We start from the raw sequence: 25,420 nt of genomic DNA, 5'->3' as shown, positions 1-25,420 counted from the left end.
TATTCTTGGCGCTTTATAATATGAAGGTTAAACCACTGTAATCACATGAACTTTTTAAAATATGTTTTTAGTAGCTTTCTGTGCATTGAAAAAGGGAGTGTTGTTGCTGGCGATGCAGGCCTTATGGGTGTGGAACGACATGAGGGTGAGTAATAAATGACATAATTTTCATTTTTGGGTGAGCTAACCCTTTAAGATATTTCATAAACAATCATCATCATCAGATGACATTTATTTATTGATGGAAATTACAATAAAAGTGCATTGGAGATTTGTTCAACAAATGTAAAAAAAAAAAAAAAAAAAAAAAAAATGGAATTATGAAAAATATGATAACATTATTTCACAAAGTGAGTGATTTACAATTTTCAGTTATGACTGAACAATCACACCACATGATATTTTTATAATTTAAGTCTGCTCTATATACCTAAAAAGCAATAGCTACTGGTGGGTTTTAAAAATAAAACATTTCAATATAAAATTTAAATTTGTCAAAACTTCAGAAGTCATGCACTTTAACACACAAGTGTCATGGACTATTATAGAGATTTTGTTGCCTTTTGTCCAACTTAAAGCTTCACTTCTGAAAAAGAGCAGCACCAACATTCAAAATAATAGCCTTGCAATAGTATATTCATATTACTTTGTGTTCCATTAAAAAAGAAACAACATGAGAGCGAGTAGATTATGACAATTTATTATTATTATTATTATTATTATTATTATTATTAGGGAGACTATCTCTTTAAGACAAAATTCCTCGTGGCATGAAATGAGATCATTGACTAGTACTCCTCTACGTGAGATCTTGTTTGACTGGTTCACACAAACCAAGCAGATATTGCATCATTTGGGGATAACCAAATTATAGCCAGTTATTTCTTTTTTAAGAAACATATTTGCACTACAATAAAACGCATCTCCTTTTTTTAGGAAGTAAATAAAGTAAATATAGGGTTAAGTAACTTTATGTTAAACAAATCTTTATATCCTCATTATTTAGAAGTAAATGTGTTTGCGTGTGGTTGAAACGTGACTAACCACTGGAAGTATTTCAGTGTGCAACTTCCCCATAGCAGAATGACGCGATGAACTTCTCCCAGAAAGACTGAGCTCTTATAGTGTATCGACTCTGATCAAATAAGTTTTTGTTTGTTTCTGTTATTTTCATGAACTTTATGATGTCCTTTCGTAAATACATCGCGCCTCTAGTTTTCTGTGCCCAAGTGGCCAGCTCGTTTTTTGACACCGCTCTCCAAATGGTCGTTAAAGAACGATGCGCAAACGCCACCGACCAGGACAGCGAGCAGAAAGCTATTACCAACTTCAACATGACCTTCAATATGTTGCTTAAGTTCATGCCAATTGTGCCTGCGATCCTCTTGGCAAAGGTTGGAGACAAAGGTTACAGGAAAGTGCCAATAGTTGTTCCTCTGGTTGGTTACTTTCTGTCTAGAGGTTTGCTCTTGTTGGATATTGTATTGGAATGGCCTCTCCAGGTGTTGTACGCAGTCCCGGTGATCCATGGACTGTGTGGCGGGTTCGCATCATACTGGGCAGGTGTAATGGCGCTGGTGTCGGTGTGCTCAAGTGAGGAAGAGCGGTCCGTGCGCATCATGAGGACGGAGCTGGTGTATGGAATTGCCGGTTTCATTGGCAGTTTGGCCTCTGGTCATTTATTTGACCTCTATACTGTAGGTTTTAAACAAGGAGGCATTTTATCTAGTTTGAGTGTGGTACTGTATTTCATCTGCCTGCTCTATGCGGCATTTATCCTGCGGTTCGATAATGCCTCAGTGCTTGGAGAAAGGCAGGAGCGACGGGAAAGTTTGGGGATCATAAACCAGGAAGCCCGTGATAAAATAAACATCGCTTTGCTCTTCGTCAGTGGAATTTTGTATGATATAGCAGTAGCGGGAGGGATGGAGATGTTGGCCGCGTATGTGCTCAAAGACCCGCTGAACTGGGGCGCAACTGAGGTGGGTTATGGAAACGCGGCTGGATCCCTTCTCTTCATCACCAGTTTTTTGGGTGTAAAGATGTTCACAAGATGTTCTGTTAAAGATGAAAGCATGATCATGGTCGGGATGGTGTCTTTTGCATTAGGGATTTATTTCATGGCATTTGTGACCACAACTCCAATGTATTTTTTGGGTAAGTTATAAATTATAGTCATTATCCAAAAAAGTTATTTAGCTACTTGACGCTAGGCCTACTTGAGCTTTTATATTATACTTATAGCACTTTATATTAGGTATCTTTAACTACTATACACTTAAACTATAAAATGAAGCATACCTATTGTCTACATACATGTTGTTTTGCCATATTCACATTTGCTGCTATCAAGGTTAGGATATATGGGTAGGGGTGTGTTGGGTTACAGTCAAAAGTTTAATTACATATGTAATTACATGTAAGTACTTTAAATGTAAGTATAAAGTAACAACATGTGTTTACACAATAAGTATAGTCTATCCATTTTTTTGTTTCACTTTATTTTGATGGTCCCTTTAACACATTCTGTTGAATTCTATAAGTAACGTTGCAAATACATGTCTACTAACTCTCATTAGAGTGTAGAGTATTAGTAGACTGGTAGGGTTAGGGTAAGAATAAGTTGACATGTACTTGCAAAGTTACTTATAGTCAGTAAAATGTCTGTTGGGGAACCATCACAATAAAGAGTTAGCAGATATTAAGCAGTCAGTCTACTAATACTCTAATGAGAGTTAGTTGACATGCAGTTGCAAAGTTACTTATAGTCAACAGAATGTTCAAAAGTAGAGTTAAAAGTAGTAAAAAGTAGTAAAGTAGAGTACTATAAAAGCAAATTGGCATTAACATGGTCAGAGTACACCACATTAACAAAAGCACATTTAAATGTAAATGTAATAAGTGTAAATAGTTGCTAAAACCAGGAATTCTCTATAAATAATTTTATTACTGTGACTTGTTATTCTCCTCTGATCTGAGGTTTTGTTCTTGTCTTCTTTAGCTCGCTCTATCACTCTGTTTGCTCTGATTCCAATGCCCACCATTCGATCACTGCTCTCCAAACAGGTCAAGGGAACCTCATATGGTAGGTCTCAGTTCTTTATTCTGTCAGTACCCTAAAAGTTATGTGTCTCCATAAGGTGCTGTCAAAGACAGGCTTTATGGAAAACTAAACTTTCCTCAAAAGTAAATTCAATGGACCCTTGTCACATTTCAAATGTTTTTTCATGTAACTGTGCTATGAAGCCTATCTGTTGTATGTGTTCAGAAAATGAAGTGAAAACAGTGAAACAGTGAAAAAAAAAGAAAAAAAAAGAGAGAAGTGAAACTATGTGTCACCGTATTCACAGGTGGAGGCCGCGAGAATATTTATAATTATTTCATGTAGTAACAAGAAGTAGCTTTATAGGCAAGTGTAAAATTATTATTTCTGACCTGGTTGTTATCTGGTAGTCATTGAGAGGTTGAGTGTTTACCAACCCCCATGTTCTGTCTGACCCAGCTGGTGTTAGTATTGTAACTGATGAAGAGAAGATATAACTGCACACTCTCTTAAGCACATTTTATACATTTCAGCAAAACAAGTAGTCTTTGTCAAGGTATGATTTCTTACAAAACGGAGAACAGTACAAATAGAGGTGATAATCATACATAGGTAAGAATAATGACATCCAAACCATCATCCAATAATTAACTAATAAACAATTATAAACTCTAATATAAGTCTACATAAAAAAGAATGATAAATACAACACAAACAGTTAAAAGATTAGTTCAATTTCAAATGAAAATTACCCCAAGCTTTACTCACCCTCAAGCCATCCTAGGTGTATATGACTTTCTTCTTTCTGATGAACACAATTGGAGATATATTAATAAATATTCTGACGCATCCGAGCTTTATAATGGCAGTGAGCGTGGAAGTGTCTCCATTTACATCCATCCATCATAAGCATACTCCACACGGCTCCTGGTGGTCAATAAATGCCTTCTGAAGTGAAGCGATGCATTTGTGTGAAAAAAAAAAAAAAAAAAAAATCCATATTTAACAAGTTATGAAGTAAAATATATAGCTTCCACCAGACCGCCTTCTGTATTCAATTACGAAAAAATGGAACTGGCGTCACGTCAGTTAAAGGTGCTCACCCAGTGGTCGAAATAGGTACTGCAGTCCAAATTCAAAATATTGTTTGCCCCGCCCCCTCGTTCAAAGACGCGGGTGGCCAGCTTGAGGACGCAACAAGAGGGAGCGCAATTGACAATGAAAGCTGAGGAGACTTACACACTATAAGCTGATAAGTTAATTTATCTGTGTTTTAATATGCTGTTGTTCATAGAGATTTTTAGATGGATGCAGAGGCTTTTTAGGTCAGGTAGAATCTGCGATTCTCTGACCCAGTTTGTTTGCTGGTTTCCATGGCTTCAATACGCGGTGTTTTCCGCCAACTGGCAACCTGTGATGTCGAAATACTATTGGATAAACTGGCAGCACGTGGTTTCGCATAGACCAAAACAAAGACAGATGCACATTTCAAAGTGGAATGTCTGGCTGTAGCATTGTTTTTCTGAGAAACAAGTAGGTGAATTTAGCATGTTTCCTAAATATCTGCAAACATATTGGGGTATTTTTATGCTTTATTAAAGTAAAAATCTTACATATAGCCCCTTTAAGCTTTTTCCATAAGTTGAATAGGGAAGGTATAGGACGTAGTGTAAGCTTTTTGAACTGTGAGACTTTTACACTTTCTTCATAAGTAGAATACAGAAGGCGGTCTGGCGGAAGCTAGATATTTTACTCATAATTTGTTAAATATGGATAATTTTTTTTACACAAAGGCATCACTTCACTTTAGAAGGCCTTTATTAACCCCCAAGATTCGTGTGGAGTTTGTTTATGATGGATGGATGTGAATGGAGGCACTTTCTTCAGCTCATACTCATTGATCCCGCTCACTGCCATTATAAAGCTTGGATGTGTCAGGATATTTATTAATATTTCTCCGATTGTGTTCATCAGAAAGAAGAAAGTCATATACACCTAGGATGGCTTGAGGGTGAATAAAGCTTGGGGTAATTTTCATTTGAAAGTGAACTAATCCTTTTGAATCTCTATTAAATCTTGCTGCTTTACTAATAATTGTCATTGGTCCCAGTTGTAAAAACAACTGATGGTTTGGAGTGAATTAATAGGCTGGCTGAGGTGACAAGGAGTTCTGTCTTTGACAGGTTGAGCTAGAGTTTGATATATCAGTAGAGTAGGGGGCCAAGCACCGAAAGCTGAGGCACTCCAGTGGTAAGCTGATGGGATAATGATGATTCACTCAAAGCACTTGAAACACCACAGGTTGGCGGCACCTGCTGGTAAAAGGTATGGTGTAAATGCAATGAAAACTCAGTCCAAACATGTATAATGACACCTTTTACAAACCAATTGCAAAATGTTTTGTAACCAAGGTTCGAAACAGTATGATGTAACGAAGCCTTGTTTGCTGAAATCATGTTACTTGGCAAGTTTGAACCACTGGTTTGAGGGAAAAAAATGTTAATCTCAACGATACAATACAGTTAGTCGCTAAAGATTAACTGTTCAATTGCTCTCATCATACTGTTCAAATCTCATCAGCTAACTATATCGGAGAGCCTCAGGGTTCAGTGCTTGGCCCCCTACTCTTCTGATATGTCATAACCACAGACCACACCAGCCAACCCCTTGTTGGCACAGAACCTGTGAAACTGATATGAAGAGATTAAAAATAAAGGCATAGTTGGGGTGGTGATGGGATGCCAAGCTGAACAAGCTCCTCTCAAACTTTGGTTTGGAGCTCCACAACGTAGTGAAACATGTCTTTTGTAATTTTCATGAAGAGTTACTTTTCTTCCCATAGGCATTACCTTTGTCATGCTCCAGTTGTCCTTCAAACTTGCAAGCTTGGTCACCACACCCATCTACACTAAGATCTATCAAGTCACACTTGACACCTTCCCAGGGTTTGTCTTCATACTGTCAAGCATCTTCACTGTTCTTTCTATGATACCCATTAGGTAAGCTGAGATTTTTTGGCACCCTTTGATAATATTTCATTCATCATTGAATTCTGAGAATAGTCCAGATAACAAGATAACAGTAAACATTATTTATTTATTTATTTATTTTCTATGCAAAGTATTGTAGGATGTCGCTCTGCAAGACAAAATGTATATGAGAGAATTCAAGGGAACTGACAGCATTCAGCCTCATCAAAGAAGACACTAAGTATTTTTCAGAAATGGACAAGTTATCAAAATATGTATCTTTGCACAATAAATGATTTGTAGGTTTACACTGATGTTACAACAGAAAATATCTGCTTTTATATCATTCAGTTGACTAGTAGTCAGTTTGAATAGATAATGTAATAGATAATATTATCTGCTGGAATAGATAATGTTAATTCCTGTTGCACTGTGGTTATAGTTTCTATGGTAATGCAATCTGTGTAGCATCGTATTTGCCTTGTTTTTTAGTCTACATATAAAACAACATAAAGAACACAACGCATGATTATTATATGCTGACAATATTTAGTTTTTAGATATTTCGGAAACACTTAAGTTTCCATTTGTTAACATTAGTTACCTAAATTAATTAACATGAACTCACATTTAAAAACTTCTAAAGTTTATTCATTTTAATTAACATTTACTAGTATATTATTAAAATCAAAAGTTCTGTCTGTAAATATTTAATGGACCTGATCTAACATGAACTAACAATGAACAGCTGTATTTCTATTAACCAACATTAACAAAGATTAATAAATACTGTAACAAATACACATACTGTTGTTTGTCCTAGTGGAATAACATAGCAAACATACATTTCAGTTAGAACTGCTTCCTCTTTACGAAGTTTTAAGTATAAAAACAAATATTATCAATAGCTTTCAAACAGGTATTTGTATTGTTTTGTGTTTTGTGGGGGTTTTTTTGTTGTTTTTTTTTTCTCTCTGTATTGATTTCTATAGTCTTAGATTTTTGTATTGTACAGCACTTTGGATCAACCATGAGTTGTGTTGAAAGTGCTTTAAATAGAAAGAAAGAAAGAAAGATTCATTCATTGTTAGTTATTGAATTAACTAATGGGACCCTATTGTAAATTCTTACCAATATTTCTGTACTTCATTGCCTATGTGAAATGGCTGACATCTTTTATCAGAATGTTATTGAACAGTTTTTGCAATAAATTATTTTTATGTATTTCTGTGTATGATGTATGGTGTATATATACACACACACACCTGGGAAATATATTAAGTAAATTATGAATCAGCCATCATTCTTTAATGGCTGTCCATAAGTTCACATACTTCAGTTCTGCTTGTGCAAGAACACATTAAAGGGAAAAAATATGTCTTAGTATATTTGTTTAATTATTTTTTATCACAATGGTCCAATATTAAAATCCTTTGAGGTAAAGGGTAACAGGACTGATCCGTAAGTAAACATATGACACATTCATGCTACATTTGATTAATATTTGACAAAAAATAAATTTTTACCCATTAAGTATGTAACATGACAGATTAATGGACCACAATTATTGCAGATTCTGCAGACAGTGATTTGAACATTATATAATCACTCTACGTTTAACCTTTTCCTGTGTAAACTGAATTTAATCATTTCCAGTATTAACAGTATTTTACATCAAAATGTACAACATGCATTAAAGCAACAAAAAGTCATATAGCTGCCTTTATAACAAAATGTATTCAATTGAAAATCAAATTAATAGAGACAAAAGTATAAGGTTGACTGGATCATGGGTGAAGTGTCTTCACTGAAAAAATATGAATTAGACCACAAAAAAATGGCAAACATAGACATTTAGAAAAGAGACTATTCTGCCAGACAGAAAATCTGTATTCTATCTGTAGGCTCTTTTTCCTGAAAGCATGACGGTGAAAGATGTTCAATAAAAGGCAACAAGAAGATACCTGGTAAAAGAAAAGCCGCTGCAGTAACTGCATCTACCAGCAGGTGGAGCATTTCCAATCTGTGTGCTGCATCTCCTGTCAAACAGTAACACTAGAGGGCCAGTTCTGATTCTGACTGGTCTTTGCTACATCACTAATTGCAACATTGATGGAGAACTCACTTCAAAAACTCTATATATATATATATATAAAAAATACAAAGTTAAAAAAAAATGAGAAATGACAAAGTTCAGGGCAGTCCTGACTTTCTGTTCATTAAGTTTGCTTTAAAGGGTTAGTTCACTCAAAAAATAAAATACTGTCATTAATTACTCACCCTCATGTCATTCCAAACCCATATTTTTAATAAAATCCGAGAAATTTCTGTCCCTCCACTGACAGTCCACACAACAACCACTTTGATGCTTCAGAAGTTCATAAAGAGATCAAAAAAATAATCCTTATGAATAAAGCTGAAGAGACGATCACTTTATGTGATAAACCGATTGGGTGAACTAACCCTTTAAAGAAAACTTCCTCACAAACAGGGCAGAACAGCAGGACAGGAGAACTTTAATATATAACACAGTAAACCGATTTTTTTTTTTTTTTTTTTTTATGATTAATTCTATGGTAAGTGGTGAATTTCACAAGATGTCCAGTCATTAAAGACAAAGAAAATGCAAAAAAAAAAAAAAAAAATGCAAAAAAAAAAAAAAAAAAAAAACAGCAAAAAGAAAATGAAACCTATTTTCAGGACCATTTGCAGCATTTTTTTCCCTTAATTTTCATGATAAAGCCATTAATTTCCTCCCGCAACTTTTACTGAAAAAGATTCTCTCTAATGTGCTGATTATTATAAAATATATATATATATATATGTATATGTATGTATGTATGTATGTATGTATGCATGTGTGTGTGTGTGTGTGTGTGTACAGTGCCCTCCACAAATATTGGCACCTTTAGTAAATATGAGCAAAGGCGGCTGTAAAAATAAATCTGCATTGTTTATCCTTTTGATCTTTCATTCAAAAATTTCACAAAATTCTAAGCTTTCATCGAAGTAAATCAATTGAAAGTGGGAAGGAAACTCACATTATGAAATAAATAATTTTTCTCCAATACATGTTAGCCACAATTATTGGCACCCCTAGATATTCTTATGAGTAAAATATCTCTGAAGTTTATTCCCATTCACGTTTACATTTTTTAGCATACCAGGGTGACTAGGAGCATGAAATTGCCCAGCCATGACTTCCTGTTCCACGGGAGTACAAACATGAGGAAACACAATGGCCAAATTCCCTTAATAATCCATCACAATGAGAAAAACCAAAGAATATAGTTCTGATGTGCAGCAAAAGATTGTTGAGCTTCACAAAAAAGAAAGTGTCTGTAAAAAAAATAGATAAAGCACTGAAAATTCCCATTTCCACCATCAGGGCAATAATTAAGAAGTTCCAATCAACTAAAGATGTTACAAATCTGCCTGGAAGAGGACGTGTGTCTAAATTGTCCTAATGCACGGTAAGGAGGAGAGTTTGAGTGGCAAAGACTCTCCAAGGATCACAGCTGGAGAATTGCAGAGATTAGTTGAGTCTTGGGGTCAGAAAGCCTAAAAAAAAAAAATAAAAAAAAAACTTCAAACAGGACCGGCTTCTATGGTCAGATGGAAAAAAAAAAAAAAAGAGCTTTTTGGCAGCAAACCCACCAGATGGGTTTGGTGCACACATGGATAAAAAGTACCCCATGCCCAAGATTAAATATACTGCTGGATCTTTAATGCTGTGGGCCTATTTTTCTGCTGGAGGTCCTGGACATCTTGTTCAGACACATGGTATCAAGGATTTTAGCAAATACCAACATTAAAAAAAAAAAAAAAAATCAAAACCTGACTGCTTCTGCTAGAAATCTTATAATGAGCTGTGGTTGGATCTTCCATCAGGACAATGATCCAAAACAAACATCAAAACCAACACAAAAATGTGTCACTGAGCACAAAATGAAGCTTCTACCATGGTCATCCCAGTCCCCTGACCTGAACCCTATAGAAAATGAGTGGAGTGAACTGAAGAGAAGAAGCACAAACATGGAGCTGGGAATCTGAAGGATCTGGAGAGATTCTGCATAAAGGAATGGTCTCTGATCTCTTGTCAGGTGTTCTCCAACTCATCAGGCATTATAGGTGAAGACTCAGAGCTGTTATCTTGGGAAAAAGAGGTTGCAATAATTGGGTGCCAACAATTGTGGCCAACATGAACTACAGAAAAACATTTATTTCATAATGAGCTTTTTCCCCCCATTTTCAATTGTTAGAATTTCAAAGGTTTGAATTTTGTGATTTTTTTAATGAAAGATCAAAAGGATAAACAACGCAGATTTATTTTCACAGCTGCCTTTGCTCATATTTACTAAGGGTGCCAATATTTGTGGAGGGCACTGTATACATAATCAGTACATTAGAGAGAATCTTTTACAGTAAAAGTTGCAGGAGGAAATTAATTGCTTTAAATACACACACATATATGTATAAATTTAATAATATTTAACAATATTACCGCTTTGTGCTTTCACTGCATTTTTGATCAAATAACTGCAGCTTTTCAGACTTCAATAAACATTAAAACATTTTTACTGACCCCAAACATTTGAACAGTAGTGTAATACTATTCTGCACTGCATAACCATATTAAAAAAAGAACTCAATTGATGTTCTGCATTTAACCATTTGATGTAACAGCTGCCAAAAACATTTGCCATACTGCGTTTACTAAAAGCTTTGCATTTCAGAAAGTGTGTATATTATTGGAGATCAACCACTCTCTGTAATTATCCCAGTTTCAGAAGAAATGTCCCACATTACATTAGAAATGTCTCAAACCTCACATCAGACTAAGCCAACTGCATATACTGCCCCAAATCATTATGACACACATGTTATCATAAATATTTAATGAAGTCAAGTATGGCTGGAAAAACATCCTTCATTTCAACACAACGACCAAATTTATAGTGTAACGAGGGAACTGCCAATTCAGGCGAGTGTTTTGTGGTGCCAAAGTCCAAATATTCTTCTGAAAAAAAAAAAAAAAAAAGATATCAAACTACAATTCCACATCTTTGGCAAGAGGAATGTTGGCAAACCTTCCGCAGACTCTTCGTGAACGTGAACAAAAAACTAAAACACTGACGTCTCTGTTCCCTTGGCCGGACAGCATCAAAAGACAAGCGTTTACAAAAGGATTACTGGCAAACATTTCACTAAAAACTACAAATCTGTTATTTCCTTCCATCTGTCATCCTCCTGTCAGAGCCGCAATCGTTTAACGTTTCCCAGAGCCGTGCTTCTGCAGTTCTAGCCTGAGCTTGAGAAGAGAAACTACAAATTCTCCTTCCACCAAAAAAGAGAGGGGGAAACGAGACAGAGAGAGAGGGTGTTGGTTGGGTGGGTTTTCACAAATAGAGACACTTTACAAAATGGAATTCTGGTAGCTTGTCCAGTCCAGTAGTGTCCCATCCCGGCTGTTCCGTGAAACCTTTCCACAGGATCATGACCTCTCACCCTCACCAGGGTGCCGAAAGAACAGCTGAAATACATGCTCAGTTCGTTTCGCCTCTTGCTTCCTGTTTGTCTTGTAACAACGGAATAAGGGACTCCCATGCTGCAAGGCACTGTGGGGCAGAAACAACAGCAGGATGTCAAGGTCAAAGCCAGTTTCTTCTCAAACATCCTTGTTTTGACTAGACACATACACTTTTCTGGTTTAGATTCCCTAAACAATCTTTTTAATATGGAAACATGCTGCAGGAGTGACACTTCGATAAAACTAGAGACATTGCATTGTAATTTTGCATTATTTTCATCACAATTAAGCACACTTTACTGCTAAAATCTTGAATAAAAATCTTGTTTTCATTCATTTCATCCAAAAACATATCACCATAATGCAATTCTTGACATCAGAACCTGGAAGACTAATTCGCCGCTGGTTCCCTCCAGATTTTCCCTTGGGGTTTTTCAATTAATGAGTAAAGTAAAGCCTGTGGGAAACATAACTTGACAATACTTTGACATTTTGTTCTACACCATAAATTACACACACACCCATATCGAAAATGCAAATTCTGAAGCTGTTGCGTATATTTATTAAAAAAAAAAAAAAAAAAAAAAAAAAAAAAAAATGCATTTCTAATAGGTAACTAGACAAGTCATTTTAGAGTGTGAGGTTAGAATTTTGTGATTTTTTTTAATGAAAGATCAAAAGGATAAACAATGCAGATTTATTTTCACAGCTGCCTTTGCTCATATTTACTAAGGGTGCCAATATTTGTGGAGGGCACTGTATACATAATCAGTACATTAGAGAGAATCTTTTTCAGTAAAAGTTGCAGGAGGAAATTATTGTAAAGTGTTACCAAACCCTGTTATAAAACCCCATAGGAAAATCCTGAGGGAACCAGTGGTGAATTAGTCTCTGGGTTCTGACATCCTCCCTGCACCACTCTATTGTAATATGTGCTATACAAATAAACTGCCAACAATATTTTCCAAACTATACTTATTACTGTAATGTGAAAAAAAAAACTGATTTAATGTGTCAGTGTTCTTTTAGCATTATTTATATACTATTAATATTTTGAATGAACTTTTATTTTTATATTTTCAGTTTTCAATTTCATTTTAGTTTAAGTTTTGGTAATTTTGATATGAGAGTTGTTTTTATAATTAGTTTTGCTTTTAAATTTTAGTATTTAATTTATTTCTAATTTTAGTCATTTTATCACTTCAACTGGCAACATTTCGAATTAAATTTAAAAACTTCTGAAAACTTCTGATTAAAATTCTATTTAAATTTTATTTTATTTCACACAAAAAAAAAAAAAAAAAAAAGATTTTCCAATAGTTTTTGTTTTAGTTAACAATAGTAACACTGATTGTCAATGCAAACTAAAAATAGTCTTTAAATAGGTTTCAATTTCTAAACGCAAAAAAATTAATTTCTTATTTCTTTCCTTTTGATTTTGGTGTGTCTTGACAGTTTATGAGATACTGAATAAATGCTGAAAAACTCCTAGATATATCAAATATATGTAAACATTAGGAATAGACCGAAATTAAAATGTCTTTGCCAAAACCGAAAATTCAGGATGCACTTGGCCAAAAACCGAAACTTTTCTTTTTAGCTTATATTTTTTTATACTTATTTTAAATGTTTTTTTTCCCGTATAATTGTATTAATAGGAGACTTTTTAATGAAATTCAATAATTTTAATGATGCTGAATTTAAAAATACAAGTCAATAAAATAAAATAACACTTTTACTGAAAGTAACTAAAATTTGACAGAAAATATATTAATATTTAATATCAATATATTATTCTTTATTTCAGTTCTACGCAACAGAATCAGATTTATTTTTTGACCAATTATACAAGTAATGTATAGTCAAAGCTATTATTATCAGAGCATGTGAGCAGAGCGTAGTGGTGAGTATCAGTAAACCTCGAGAGGGTGGCGTAGTATACTACTACATAGAAATTTCATGTCAACGCGTTATTTGAGCAGACTTTGCTTTTCCGATGAGCATGAGCAGTACATGAGTGGAGCGTTCGCATGGGCTGTGAGCAACTAAGCTCCGCACGTGCATACAGCAGAAAATTGAGTGGAGCGTCACACCGTGCAGTGATAACGACTAGAGCCAGAGTAAAACTTGAGCACTGAGGGGCAGGGCGCCAAATATTTTCAGCTCATATTTTCAGCCATTTTTCTCTTTTGAGAAAAATTGTCAATTTTAGTGCATCCCTAGTAAATATTCAGTGTTTGGCAAACAGCAGGACTGAAATATGACTTCCTGTTCAAGCTTTTCCAACAACGGCTGTGCAATTTCAATCTAAGTGCTCTAGACACAGTTTATATACTTAAATCAACATGAAATCAAACTGAACCCATTTACTTTGTTAAAACACATTTCTGCTCTTACTGTATGCAAATTATCAATACACATCTAAAGTAAAAACTTTTGTCTTAGCTGGTCGTATTTTGTTCATTCATCAAAATTAAGTTACATAGAGGCCACAGTTACACTTTATTTTAAAGTGTCCTTGTTACAGTGTAATTATACATTTAAGTACTGAGTAATAATAATTAACTACATGTACTTACTATAGGGTTAGGTTTACTTATCATTATCATTACATTTTACATTTACATTTACATTTAGTCATTTAGCAGACACTTCCCTCCAAAGCGACTTACAAATGAGAATAGTAGAAGCAATCAAATCAACATGAGTACAACAGTATGTAAGTGCTGTGTCAAGTCACAGTTTCATCAGTAAAGTGCTCGTAGCAAGGTTTTTTTTTTTTTTTTTTTTTTAAATATATACGCAAATAGATGGAGAAAGAATAGAAAAATCGAAAAAAAGTAAAATATATAAAAAAAAAAAAAAAAAGTGCTATATTACTGGGTCAAGTGATGACGAAAAAGATATGTCTTTAGCAGTTTTTTGAAAATGGCTAAAGACTCAGCTGCTCGGATAGAGCGTTGTAGGAACAGACCAGGAGAAGGTCCGTGAGAGTAATTTTGTGCCCCTTTGGGATGGCACCACAAGACACCGTTCACTTGCAGAACGCAAGCTTCTGAAGGGCGCATAAGTCTGAAGTAGCGGGTTTAGGTATAGTGGTGCAGAGCCAGTGGAGAGCCATTATACTTGCTTAATTTATAGTTATTACTATGTGTAACTAGGACACTAAAATAAAATGTTACCAAGGCCACTGTTACGAGCCCCTGCTCTTTCTCTTGTTGTCCCTTTTCTCTTTTTTTTCCTGAGCACAGCTGCCAATTGAATGGGGGCGGAGCCTGATTAATCCTAACACCTGTGGCCTCTGCCTATTTAAGATCTGCTCGTGGCATTTCACCTTGGCCTACCTCTGGAAACATGTTGTTGGTTTTGGAGTTTGTTTTACCTTTTCTTCTGTACAGAATGGTGAGTTTTGTTCATTTAGTTATAAAAAAGCACAGGCAAGTAAGCTGACCTGGAAGATTCTTTTTTGTTTGTTATTTTTCTCAGGAATGAGGAAAGTTAAACTCTGAGTTACAGTTTAAATTAGTTAGCTCACCAGTCCTGATTTCAGTTTTGTATGCTTATATGTTCCTTTGTTTTGTTTTGTTTGTTTGTTTTGTTACTTTTACTGCCAATAAATTTAATCTTTTATGGCCCTGGCCATTGCGATTTATGAAGATTTTTTTAACGCCTTTTTATGTTGATCCCTAATCTAGGTTGTAACACCACTTATCATAGTTCAAGTTTCTCACCTTCTCATAGTACTGGATGTTTTTGTCGGCCATGCCAGTCAGCAGCTGCCTGAAGTCCTGTCGCTTGTTGTTCTGCCAGCGGTCCCAGTCGGCCTTCAGGTCGGCATTGAAGCACTCCACACGATCCTGGCACTTCTCCACGTCAGTAGGCACCTGCAGGCCAGAGATGTCCAGGACACCTAATTAACTCTCAACAGTCAAGACATTTCTTCCACAGTCATATTTCCCAGCCTTAATAAACGCTGCTCTAAAGACTGTGACACACATAGTCAACGTCAAAGAACTAGCAGCAACAAAAGGCATCTGTGTTTGGGCTAAAAAGCTGTACTTGAACAAACCAAAATGACTACAAGCGACTGTCAACTAACATGTGCGTTCTGCGCCTGCGTGCAATGAAATAGCGGTCTATATCAGCATGTATCAATAGTCTATATTATTATATTGGAGTCAACCTGTGGTAAATTTAGGGTGCGTTCACACTTGTCATGTTTTGTTCGATTAAAATGAACCCTGGTGCGATTGCTCTGTTAGTGCGGTTCATTTGAGCATGTGTGAATGCTGCCATCCGAACCCTGGTGCGCAACAAACAAGCGGACCGAGACCGCTGAAAAGATGGGTCTCGGTCCACTTCCAAACGAACTTTGGTGCGGTTCGAATGATATATGAACGCAACACGGACCAAAGACACGTAAATGAACCAAAAACAGGAAGATGATACCCTAAAAAGGACAGAATCCTTACGCATATGGGTTTTTCATCATAGTCGCGAGTTTGCCCATCACAGGCATCAACGCACGTCTCCTCACAGCAGATCGTTTGTGTGTGTAATGGATTTTATAAGCTCTTCACATGTTCCCAGCTGGCCAAAATACAATCATGTGCAGGCTACACACAAACAACAAGCGCATTTACCTCAGCACACAGCATTGTTTTGGATGTTCGGTAAGTTCCGTCTCAGAATTGGCAATAAGTCATAAAATCCGACCAATCAGGTTGTGAACGTATCCCTATGCCTTTAGGTTCAGTATCTTTTGGTTCAGTAATAAAATTGCCAATGTGAACGCTAATCGGACCAGGACTACATTTTTTTTCCTTTTTCTTCTTTGGTCCGGACCAAACGAACCGAACTACAAGTGTGAACGTACCCTTAGTTGATTGGACATGATTTGGAAAGGCACACACCTACAGTTAACAGTGCATGTCAGAGTACAAACCAAGCCATGTAACCCTCTGAGACAGGATTGTATCGAGGCACAGATCTGGGGAAGGATACAGAAAAATTTCTGCAGCATTGAAGGTCCCAATGAGCACAGTGGCCTCCATCATCCGTAAAAGGAAGAAGTTTGGAACCACCAGGGCTCTTCCTAGAGCGAGCCGCCCCGCCAAACTGAGCGATCAGGGAGAAGGGCCTTAGTCAGGGAGGTGACCAAGAACCCAATGGTCACTCTGACAGAGTTCCAGCATTTCTCTGTGGAGAAAGGAGAACCTTCCAGAAGAACAACCATCTCTGCAGCGCTCCACCAATCAGGCCTGTATGGTAGAGTGGCCAGACGGAAGCCACTCCTCAGTAAAAGGCACATGACAGCCTGCCTGGAGTTTGCCAAAAGGCACCTGAAGGACTCTCAGACCATAAGAAACAATTCTCTGGTCTGATGAAATGAAGATTGAACTCTTTGGCCTGAATAGCAAGCATCACGTCTGAAGGAAACCAGGCACCACTCATCACCTGGCCAATACCATCCCTATAGTGAAGCATGGTGGTGGCAGCATCATGCTGTGGGGATGTTTTTCAGCAGCAGGAAATGGGAGACCAGTCAGGATCGAGGGAAAGATGAATGCAGCAATGTACAGACACATCCTTGATGAAAACCTGCTCCAGAGCGCTCTGGACCTCAGACTGGGGCGAAGGTTCATCTTCGCACTAGGCACGGTTGCCTTGAACCAAGCCCGAGCGTGATTGTCCCCCCTCCCCACTCCCTCGCTGTCCTGCACTCACGCTGCACTTATCGTTCCGGGCCAGAGCACACTTAAGTCATATACGATGCAACTTTTTGAATGGAAGAAAACAGGAAGAAATGCACTTTCGCTAAGATACTGCCTAATATATTTATCATTTATGCCGTGCAACGATTTTCACTTGCACGTATCAGAGGATTATAACAAAGGCAGCTGACGTTAATGGAGGAATTTGCAGCTTTACTCGCAAACTACAATTCCTGTTCATCAATAAGGTGAGAAGCAGACCTGTTATAAACACAAATACACTCGAATTAATTACATGAATTGTTAAGTGTACTATCAGAGTAGTAATAAATATGTTTGCCGTCGTAATGATGATAGTTGTGCACACAAAAGTAGCAGCTGTTCCGTGCTCAGGCACGGTTCGCGCTCACACTGCATGCGAACCGCGCTCGAGCCCAACCGAACTGTGCTCTGGCCCACCTCTTCCAAGCGGGCCAGGGATGGCTAAACGAACCACGCCTGGGCACGGAACAATCACACTTGTCAAACGAACCGGGCTTTGGGGGTCAAACGCGCTCGGTTCAGAGCGCCTAGTGTGAGTACACCCTAAAGGGGACCTAGCGCTTCAGGTGTCCCCAGAATGTTTTTGTGAAGTTTCAGCTCAAAATACCTCACAGATCATTTATTATACCATGTTGCAAGTACACATTGTTGGGTGCTAGCAAAAACATGCTGTTTTTGTGCATGTCTTTAAATGCAAATGAGCTGCTGCTCCCCACCCCCTATCCAGAATAGCGCTTCCTTCATTCACAGCTCTTGCATACATTGGATATTCTGCCAAATACTAACAAGACATCTGCTTGGTTTTTATTATCATCTATATCTGTGTCTTCAGTGGCTCAGATGCCGGGAGTAAATAAAGACATTTACTGGATGTTCACTCTTACATCCAACAACAAAACACCTCAATCACTTATGAGACTTTCTTGCTGCTACAGCTGCTCCCGCGTCAAGACAATGGCGGACTGTGTACAATTTGCTCAGGGTGAGGTCTATGCTAATACAGCAGTGTCCATCAACAGTCATGGGCGGGGCCTGTATGAAGTGACATCACTTTGTACAGAATCTGCAAGTGGCTTGTTCTGAGACACTGCTTGATTTATGGGGATTAAAAAAAGGAGTGGGTGGATTTTTATCATTATAGGGTGGTTGTGTACACACACTGCCAACACACATTTATGCTCAAACAATGTAAAAGTGAATATTACATAATATGTCCCCTTTAAGGTGCGCTTAGATTTTCTAAAGTCCACAATCATTTCCTTGGTTTTTCTAATGTTTAAGTCCAGGTCCACTGAAAGAACACCATTCTATCAGATTCTGAACTTCCTCTCTGTAGGCTGTCTCATTGTTGTCCGATAACAGCCTTACTATGGTGGTATCATCAGGAAATGTAATGATGTTGTTGGTAGGATGAATAGGGGAGCAGACATGGGTAAAGAGGAGAGTAGAGAAGTGCGCTGAGGACACACCCCTGTGGTGTGCCAATGTTCAGGGTGAGAGTGGATGATGTGTGATCTCCCATCCTGATGTTCTGGGGTCTGTTGCTCCGGAAGTCCAAAACCCATGTGCACAGTGAACTGCCTAAGCCCAGGCTGCTCAGATTTTGATACAAGTTTGTGGGGGATAACTGTATTAAAAGCTGAACTGAAATCCACAAACAGCATTCTTACATAGGTGTTTTCCTGGTCCAGGTGTGTAAGGGCTGTGTGGAGAGTTATAATGGCAGCATCTTCTATCAATCTGTTTGCTCGATATGCAAATTGGTGTTGGTCAAAGTCAGCAGGGATGGCAGATTTGATTTGAGAAAGGATGACTCTCTCAAAAAGTGTCTGGCAGTGTGCGGTCTGTAGAATTTATAGCTGTCCCTTTAGCCACTGACGCCCCTCCTCGGGCTTCTCTTTGCTTCTTTATAGGCCTGCAGGTCCCCAGATTTAAACGCCAAATCTCGTGCTCTGAGCAAGGTCCTCACCTTGCTGTTTAACCATGTTTTTTGGTTTGAGAACACTTTAACAGCTATCGTTTCAGACACATTCTTAGCGCAAAAGTTTGCATATGACAGAACAGCTGATGTATGCCCCTCCAGATCTGTCCCCTCAGCAAAAACTACCCAGTCTGTGTCTTTGAAACAGTCCTGCAGGGCTGAGGTGGCTTCTTTAGTCCATACTTTGACTGTCTTTATGGTTGGAAGTCTGCAGCTGAGTGATATATCAAGGATCAAGGACAGAGACAGATGATCTGAGAGTCCCTGATGTAGCAGAGGGCTGGCTTTGTATGCATGTGGAATGTTACAGTAGACTTGATCAAAGATGTTCTTTTCTCTTGTCAGGAAGTTTACATACTGGGCAGAACAGACTTCAAGTTGGCATGATTTAAAGGATTAGTCCACTTTCAAATAAAATTTTCCTGATAATTTACTCACCCCCATGTCATCCAAGATGTCCATGTCCTTCTTTCTTCAGTCGAAAAGAATTTAAGGTTTTTGATGAAAACATTCCAGGATTATTCTCCTTATAGTGGACTTCAAAAGACTCCAAACGGTTGAAGGTCAAAATTAGTTTTAGTGCAGCTTCAAAGGGCTTTAAACGATACAAGACGAGGAATACACACAAATGATCCTACGCCTTCCCTATTCTACTTACGGAAAAAAAGAGACCTGGCGCCACATTCGTTACGTAAGTTGTATAGGGAAGGCGAAGGACATACAGCGTAAGCTTTTTGAAAAATATGGAAGGCGGAATGGCGATGCACTTGCAAGGTGATCATTTGTGTTTATAAAGCATATACATTTGTATTTTTTTTAAGAAAATGACTGATCGTTTCGCTAGATAAGACCCTTATTCCTCGTCTGGTATCATTTAAAGCCCTTTGAAGCTGCACTAAAACTAATTTTGACCTTCAACCGTTTGGAGTCCATTGAAGTCCACTATAAGGAGAACAATCCTGGAATGTTTTCATCAAAAACCTTAATTTCTTTTTTCGACTGAAGAAAGAAGGACATGGACATCTTGGATGACATGGGGGTGAGTAAATTATCAGGAAATTTTTATTTGAAAGTGGACTAATCCTTTAAGTCCCCTGCTGCTAAAATAATGCTGTCTGGTTGTGCAACAGATACTGGCAAAGCTACTAGCTTTTCAATGGCTATCCTAGAGTTAGCTTGCAGTGGTACGTTGACAGCTGTTATAGCAACCGAAGTATACTTCCTAGGCAAGTAGAAGGGACTGCTCTGTATCATCCTATACTGAAATACGTAAAGCAGTGACCGTCTGTGACGTGGCGTTTGCACACCAGCTGTTGTTTGTGTAAATACAAAGTCCCCCTCTTCTGCTCTAACTGGAATGACTAGTCCTATCCGCTCTGAAATACATCACAGCCCGCTAGCCTGATAGCAGTGTCCGAGATGTTCTGATCCAGCCAAGTCTCTCAATCAATCATCGCACAGTAATCCGAACTGTGCAAAGTAATCTGCATCGCAACTTGTCCATTTTGTTTGGAAGTGACTGGGTGTAGGCAAGAAAAAGACTTGGGATGGCCAGTTTATATGAGTTAGCCTTTAGCTTAGCTTATAGTCCCCCTATCTTACCCCTCTTCTTTTTCCTGTGCTACCGCCGTCTGCATGTCTGCATCTCAGTGGGGGGGATGGTGAGCTCTTCGCTCGCTGGAGAATGCCTGATCTCAGGGGGGATAAAGTCCTAGTTATTATTGTCTAGAGTGCAGTGATTGTAATCTGCAACCATTAACAGTTCAGCTCTACTGTACTGTACTGTACATATACAGCTGCTAGCATATGAATAAAAACACACAAAAAACGATACAATCACAGAATAGCTGCCAAAATTTGAGGAGCGCTCAGCGGCTCAGTACTGGCCATAGCTGCACACGTGAGCAGCACGACGCATGCGTGTGATCCTGACGACCAATAATGAGTCTGTGTTCTGACGTAGAACCTGGAAGTGCTGGACGTAAACAACGTATGAGAAAGACACAGAAGAGAAGATATTGTTGAATAAAGTCATTATTTTTGTTTTGTTTTTTGCACACAAAAAGTATTCTCGTCACTTTATAAAATTAAGGGTGACCCACTGTAGTCATGTCGACGGTTTTAAAGATGTCTTTAGTTCCTTTCTGGACCTTGAAAGTGTTGATTATATTGCCGTCTATGGACGAGTCATATATATCTCGGATTTCATAAAAAATATCTTAATTTGTGTTCCGAAAGGTCTTACGACATGAGGGTGAGTAACTAATGATAGAATTTTCATTTTTGGGAAATTAACTAACTCTTTTATCAAACTGTTTGATCGACAGCAGTGGTCCTAGAGGCAAAGTTGTTCAGAACGAGGAGTTCTACCATACGGTATGAATATCGTGTGATATACATGATATACAATCATTTACGCACTTGAAAAACATGACGTCCCCCCCGGAGGCTGATTTCTTTGTTTACAAATTCTTTGCATACGAATGTGCACACAGAATCACGGCGCCTTGGACAAAGACACTGCATGTCAGTTTTCAAGTCAGTTGGACTGACTGTTGTGTAGCTATAGCCATTTTCATGTTTTTTTATTTTTTATTTATAGCAACACCAAGTGGCCAGCTGCCACATCCTTTTTCATGAGACCACAGACTGAGCCCATACATAAGTGTACCAAGTCGGGTGTAATTATCTCATTCCGTTCAAGAGTTACAGCCATTTTAGTAAGAGTTGCCACGCCAATAATTATTGACATTAAGACTCCAGATAATCTTTCTGCACTGGTTTGGGTTCGATCATGCGAAAAACCTAGGACTAGTTCTGAGACCTGTGCCAAGGATTCCGATGATATAGGATTCCGATGGCACTTGAGTCCGCGTCAAAACGGTTTAAGAGTTTTGAGTGTGTTCATAGTTTTGATCACTGTAGTGCCATCATCAGGCCGATTGGGGCGAGCCTTGGTGACGTTGTGGACGGGGTGGGTACTACCATCCCTCAAAGTTTCAAGTCTCTACTACATACAGTTTAGTCTGCCCGATCACTTTTAGGGCAGAATGTTGATCTTTGAAAATCCAACAGGCTAGAACCCCTGATAATGCTGATCACTTTCTTTATTCCAGGTGGCTCATGTTGTTATAAAAATACTTGTGCACTGGAATGCTCAAGTAGGATGAAGTAAAATTAGAACAGCCTTTTGTCGGTGCCGTCTTGATTCTTTGCTCACTTTCATCACTTGCTTTTATTCCCAATCGCTAAACTGAACATCCAATCAGAGCTATCTTTCTCACCAATAGACCTGACGCCGATTCAACATGCTGAAATTAGGCGAACTCCCACCAACGTGAACCCGACTAGAGCTGACGTGTGGAACACACCGCAAAAACTAGCCCGACAGACACTCACCGATGGCCCGACATTGACTTGGGGTGTCATGGCCCCTGAAAGCCCTGCAAATCACTTCAGATCAGAGTTAGCCAACAAATGTAACTCACCGGTGTCTTTTTGTCCTCCCTGAACACGACTGCCTCCAACTTTGTTTCGTATTCAGCCTGGACTTGGTCTCTCTTCTTAAGCACATTCTGACAAACAATAAGAGGTTTGTGAATTACAAACATTTGGCAGCAATTACAGTTTACCTTTTTCTGCATATGACCGGTTATAACTGCACTAATTCATGATGCTTACTGCCTCAAACTAGATTATTAAATTTGCTCACTATATACTGTAGAGCCATGACAGAAATATGGAAGCTATTAAAACGCTTCTTGTTGCTTCCCAGAATTCCTGGATTCCTTTCTGTAAAAGTCCCGCAGTGACACTTGGGAGAGAAGAAATATGATCATGTTGAACGGAAATGCTAAAAAAAAACAACATCTATTCTGCAGGAAAGCAGGAAATTATGGTACTATCATTCAGTTTCCTTAATATATAATTATTTAGTCTAGGAAATATGTTTATAAATATGGTTTATATGCATTAAACACATAACTGTGTTTTATTTCAGCATTTATTCAACTATAGTCCACTCAATCATTTTAGAGCAGTTTTTAAGAAGGAAATATAAAGCCCTATTCTCAGCACAGTGATCACTCGTCTCGCTACATTTGCTGATTGTGTAGATGTGTCAAGTTAAGACGGAAAGGAAGTGTCTTTATCTGTTGAGTTGCATAACAATATTTCCTCAAAATGATGCAGAAAACTGCAAAAAAAAAAAAAAAAAAAAGTTGCTTTATTTTTCAATAAAAATATCTGAGCATTAATTAAAATGATATACATACACTAGCAATTAGATTTTTTAATGGTTTTGAAAAGTCTTTTCTGATCACCAAGTCTGCATTTATTTGATTAAAAAAATCCAGAAAAATCAGTAATATAAAAATATTATTATAATTTAAAATAGCTGTTTTCTAGTGTAATATATTGTAAAATGTAATTTATTCCTGTGATCAAAGCTGAATTTTCAGCATCATTACTCCAGTCTTCACTGTCACATGATGCTTCAGAAATCATTCTAATATGCTGATTTTCTGCTCAAGAAACATTTCTAATTATTATTAATGATAAAAACAGTTGTGCTGCTTCATATTTTTGTGGAAACCATGATACATTTTTAGGATTCACTGATGAATAGAAAGTAAAAAAAAAAAAAAAAAAAAAGCATTTATTTAAAATAGAAATCTTTTGTAACATATTCTTTACTGTCACTTTTGATGCATCCTTGAATAAAAGTATTAATTTCTTAATTCTTACTGACCTCAAACTTTTGAACGGTAGTGTACATATACTCAAAAATTAAAACTGAACAATTTATTAAAAATATATCTGGCTTATTTTTCTTACCTTATTGGCAACCAGTTTGTCTTGCTTTAAGATAAACCAGACTAAATTTGTTTGATTTATGTTTAAAACAAGAAAAAGCTATTTGCCAGTGGGTTGGTTATATTCTGAGGGGGAAAACGGAAATGGAAAAAGAATTGGGGAAAAGAGTGAAGAAAAAACAGCTGTTGAAAGAAACCATGCTGCATACAGCAGTACAGTGTTTCAGCTCAAAACAGCCATTTCTAATATAATCAACATCAGTCTATACTTCCAAATGAAATTATCATGAGAAATTTCTGGATTTGTATTGTAACAATTTAAAACTCCAAGTTTAACACACAATAACTGAACATTGGCTTAGATTTTGGGGAACAATGTCCAAACTATTACATTAACTTTGCAAAAATTCATAGATTAGAAAGGAAGTGAAGCAATCCGCAAACGGTCTTTTTCCACTCCTTAATGTTAAATCAAATAATTCACACAAAGGGGAAGAAATGAGTGAAAAGCTCAGCCGAGAGCTACTCACCTTCATGGATTCAATGTATAGGACGTATTCTCTAAGCACAGGGAGAAAGTCTTCACTCATGTCCTCTGTGAGTTCGTCCAGAGCACTGGAGCAGTTCGACACGCACCCTGCCACCCCTTCCAGAGGATCATGGAGCTCTTCCTCGAACGACGACCAGGATGAGTAGACAGGCCCATATTCCCTTAACTCCATCAAGAATTCTGAGCACAAACAATGAAAAAGCTCATCATAAAGGTCTCGTTTTTACCCTTACAGTTATTTTTACTGCCAAAGTCCACTTATGGGCTCTGCTTCAAAACCTGCCTTGCTGTCTATTTCCCACAAAGACAACTGTCTTCTAAGGTAGCATCCTAACTGAAACTTATAAGTTTAATTTGAAACATCCTACATCCTACAAAAGACAGAGTTTGAAGCTAACATGTTGCAAAACAATACACATTAATAAAATATTCACAATATGCATTAAAAACAGCACTGTGGAGAGGGGGGCGTGGTTCAGCGAAGCCAGCAACGGGAGAGTAAAGCAGGAGACGAGCAGTGCATAAGTAGGTCAAGTGCAGCACGACTAACACCTGTGTCTTATTGCAATGACTGGCGTGGAGGGAATAAAAACCGACAGATGACAGGCCAAAGCAGAGAGAGACACTGGTGGATTCAGGCGCATAAAAAGCTTATCTGTGAAGCTGAAGACGGAAGAAAGTGACTGTTGCTGTGAAGCGCGAGTGGCGCTAATATTTTTGTTTGTAATTCAGAGTGTTTATAATAAAGAGGACCCGAGTCAACCTTAGTTGACCTTG

General features: G+C 37.6%; 2 protein-coding genes across 2 annotated transcripts in view; one reads left to right on the top strand and one right to left on the bottom strand.

Annotated features, from left to right (window-relative positions):
* The first annotated feature begins 201 nt into the window (after nucleotides 1-201).
* On the top strand, nucleotides 202-11,062 carry LOC127520713 (thymic stromal cotransporter homolog). The gene is made up of 4 exons (XM_051909151.1): nucleotides 202-2,157; nucleotides 3,002-3,085; nucleotides 5,886-6,042; nucleotides 6,165-11,062. Exons 1-4 carry the CDS (start codon nucleotides 1,173-1,175, stop codon nucleotides 6,220-6,222), a joined length of 1,284 nt encoding a protein of 427 aa, XP_051765111.1. The 5' UTR covers nucleotides 202-1,172; the 3' UTR covers nucleotides 6,223-11,062.
* The window catches only part of snx30 (sorting nexin family member 30), a 30,676-nt gene continuing 12,646 nt past the window's right edge, over nucleotides 7,391-25,420 (bottom strand). The window contains exons 6-9 of the mRNA XM_051909150.1: nucleotides 24,624-24,823; nucleotides 22,768-22,854; nucleotides 15,274-15,426; nucleotides 7,391-11,630 (exon numbers count right to left, since the gene is read on the bottom strand). Coding sequence (XP_051765110.1) covers nucleotides 11,559-11,630; nucleotides 15,274-15,426; nucleotides 22,768-22,854; nucleotides 24,624-24,823 — 512 coding nt within the window. The 3' untranslated portion in view covers nucleotides 7,391-11,558. The remainder of the gene's footprint in view (nucleotides 11,631-15,273; nucleotides 15,427-22,767; nucleotides 22,855-24,623; nucleotides 24,824-25,420) is intronic.

This window comes from Ctenopharyngodon idella, chromosome 10 (assembly GCF_019924925.1).
Source record: "Ctenopharyngodon idella isolate HZGC_01 chromosome 10, HZGC01, whole genome shotgun sequence".
Lineage (NCBI taxonomy): Eukaryota > Metazoa > Chordata > Actinopteri > Cypriniformes > Xenocyprididae > Ctenopharyngodon > Ctenopharyngodon idella.
This window is presented reverse-complemented; position numbering and strand designations above follow the sequence as displayed.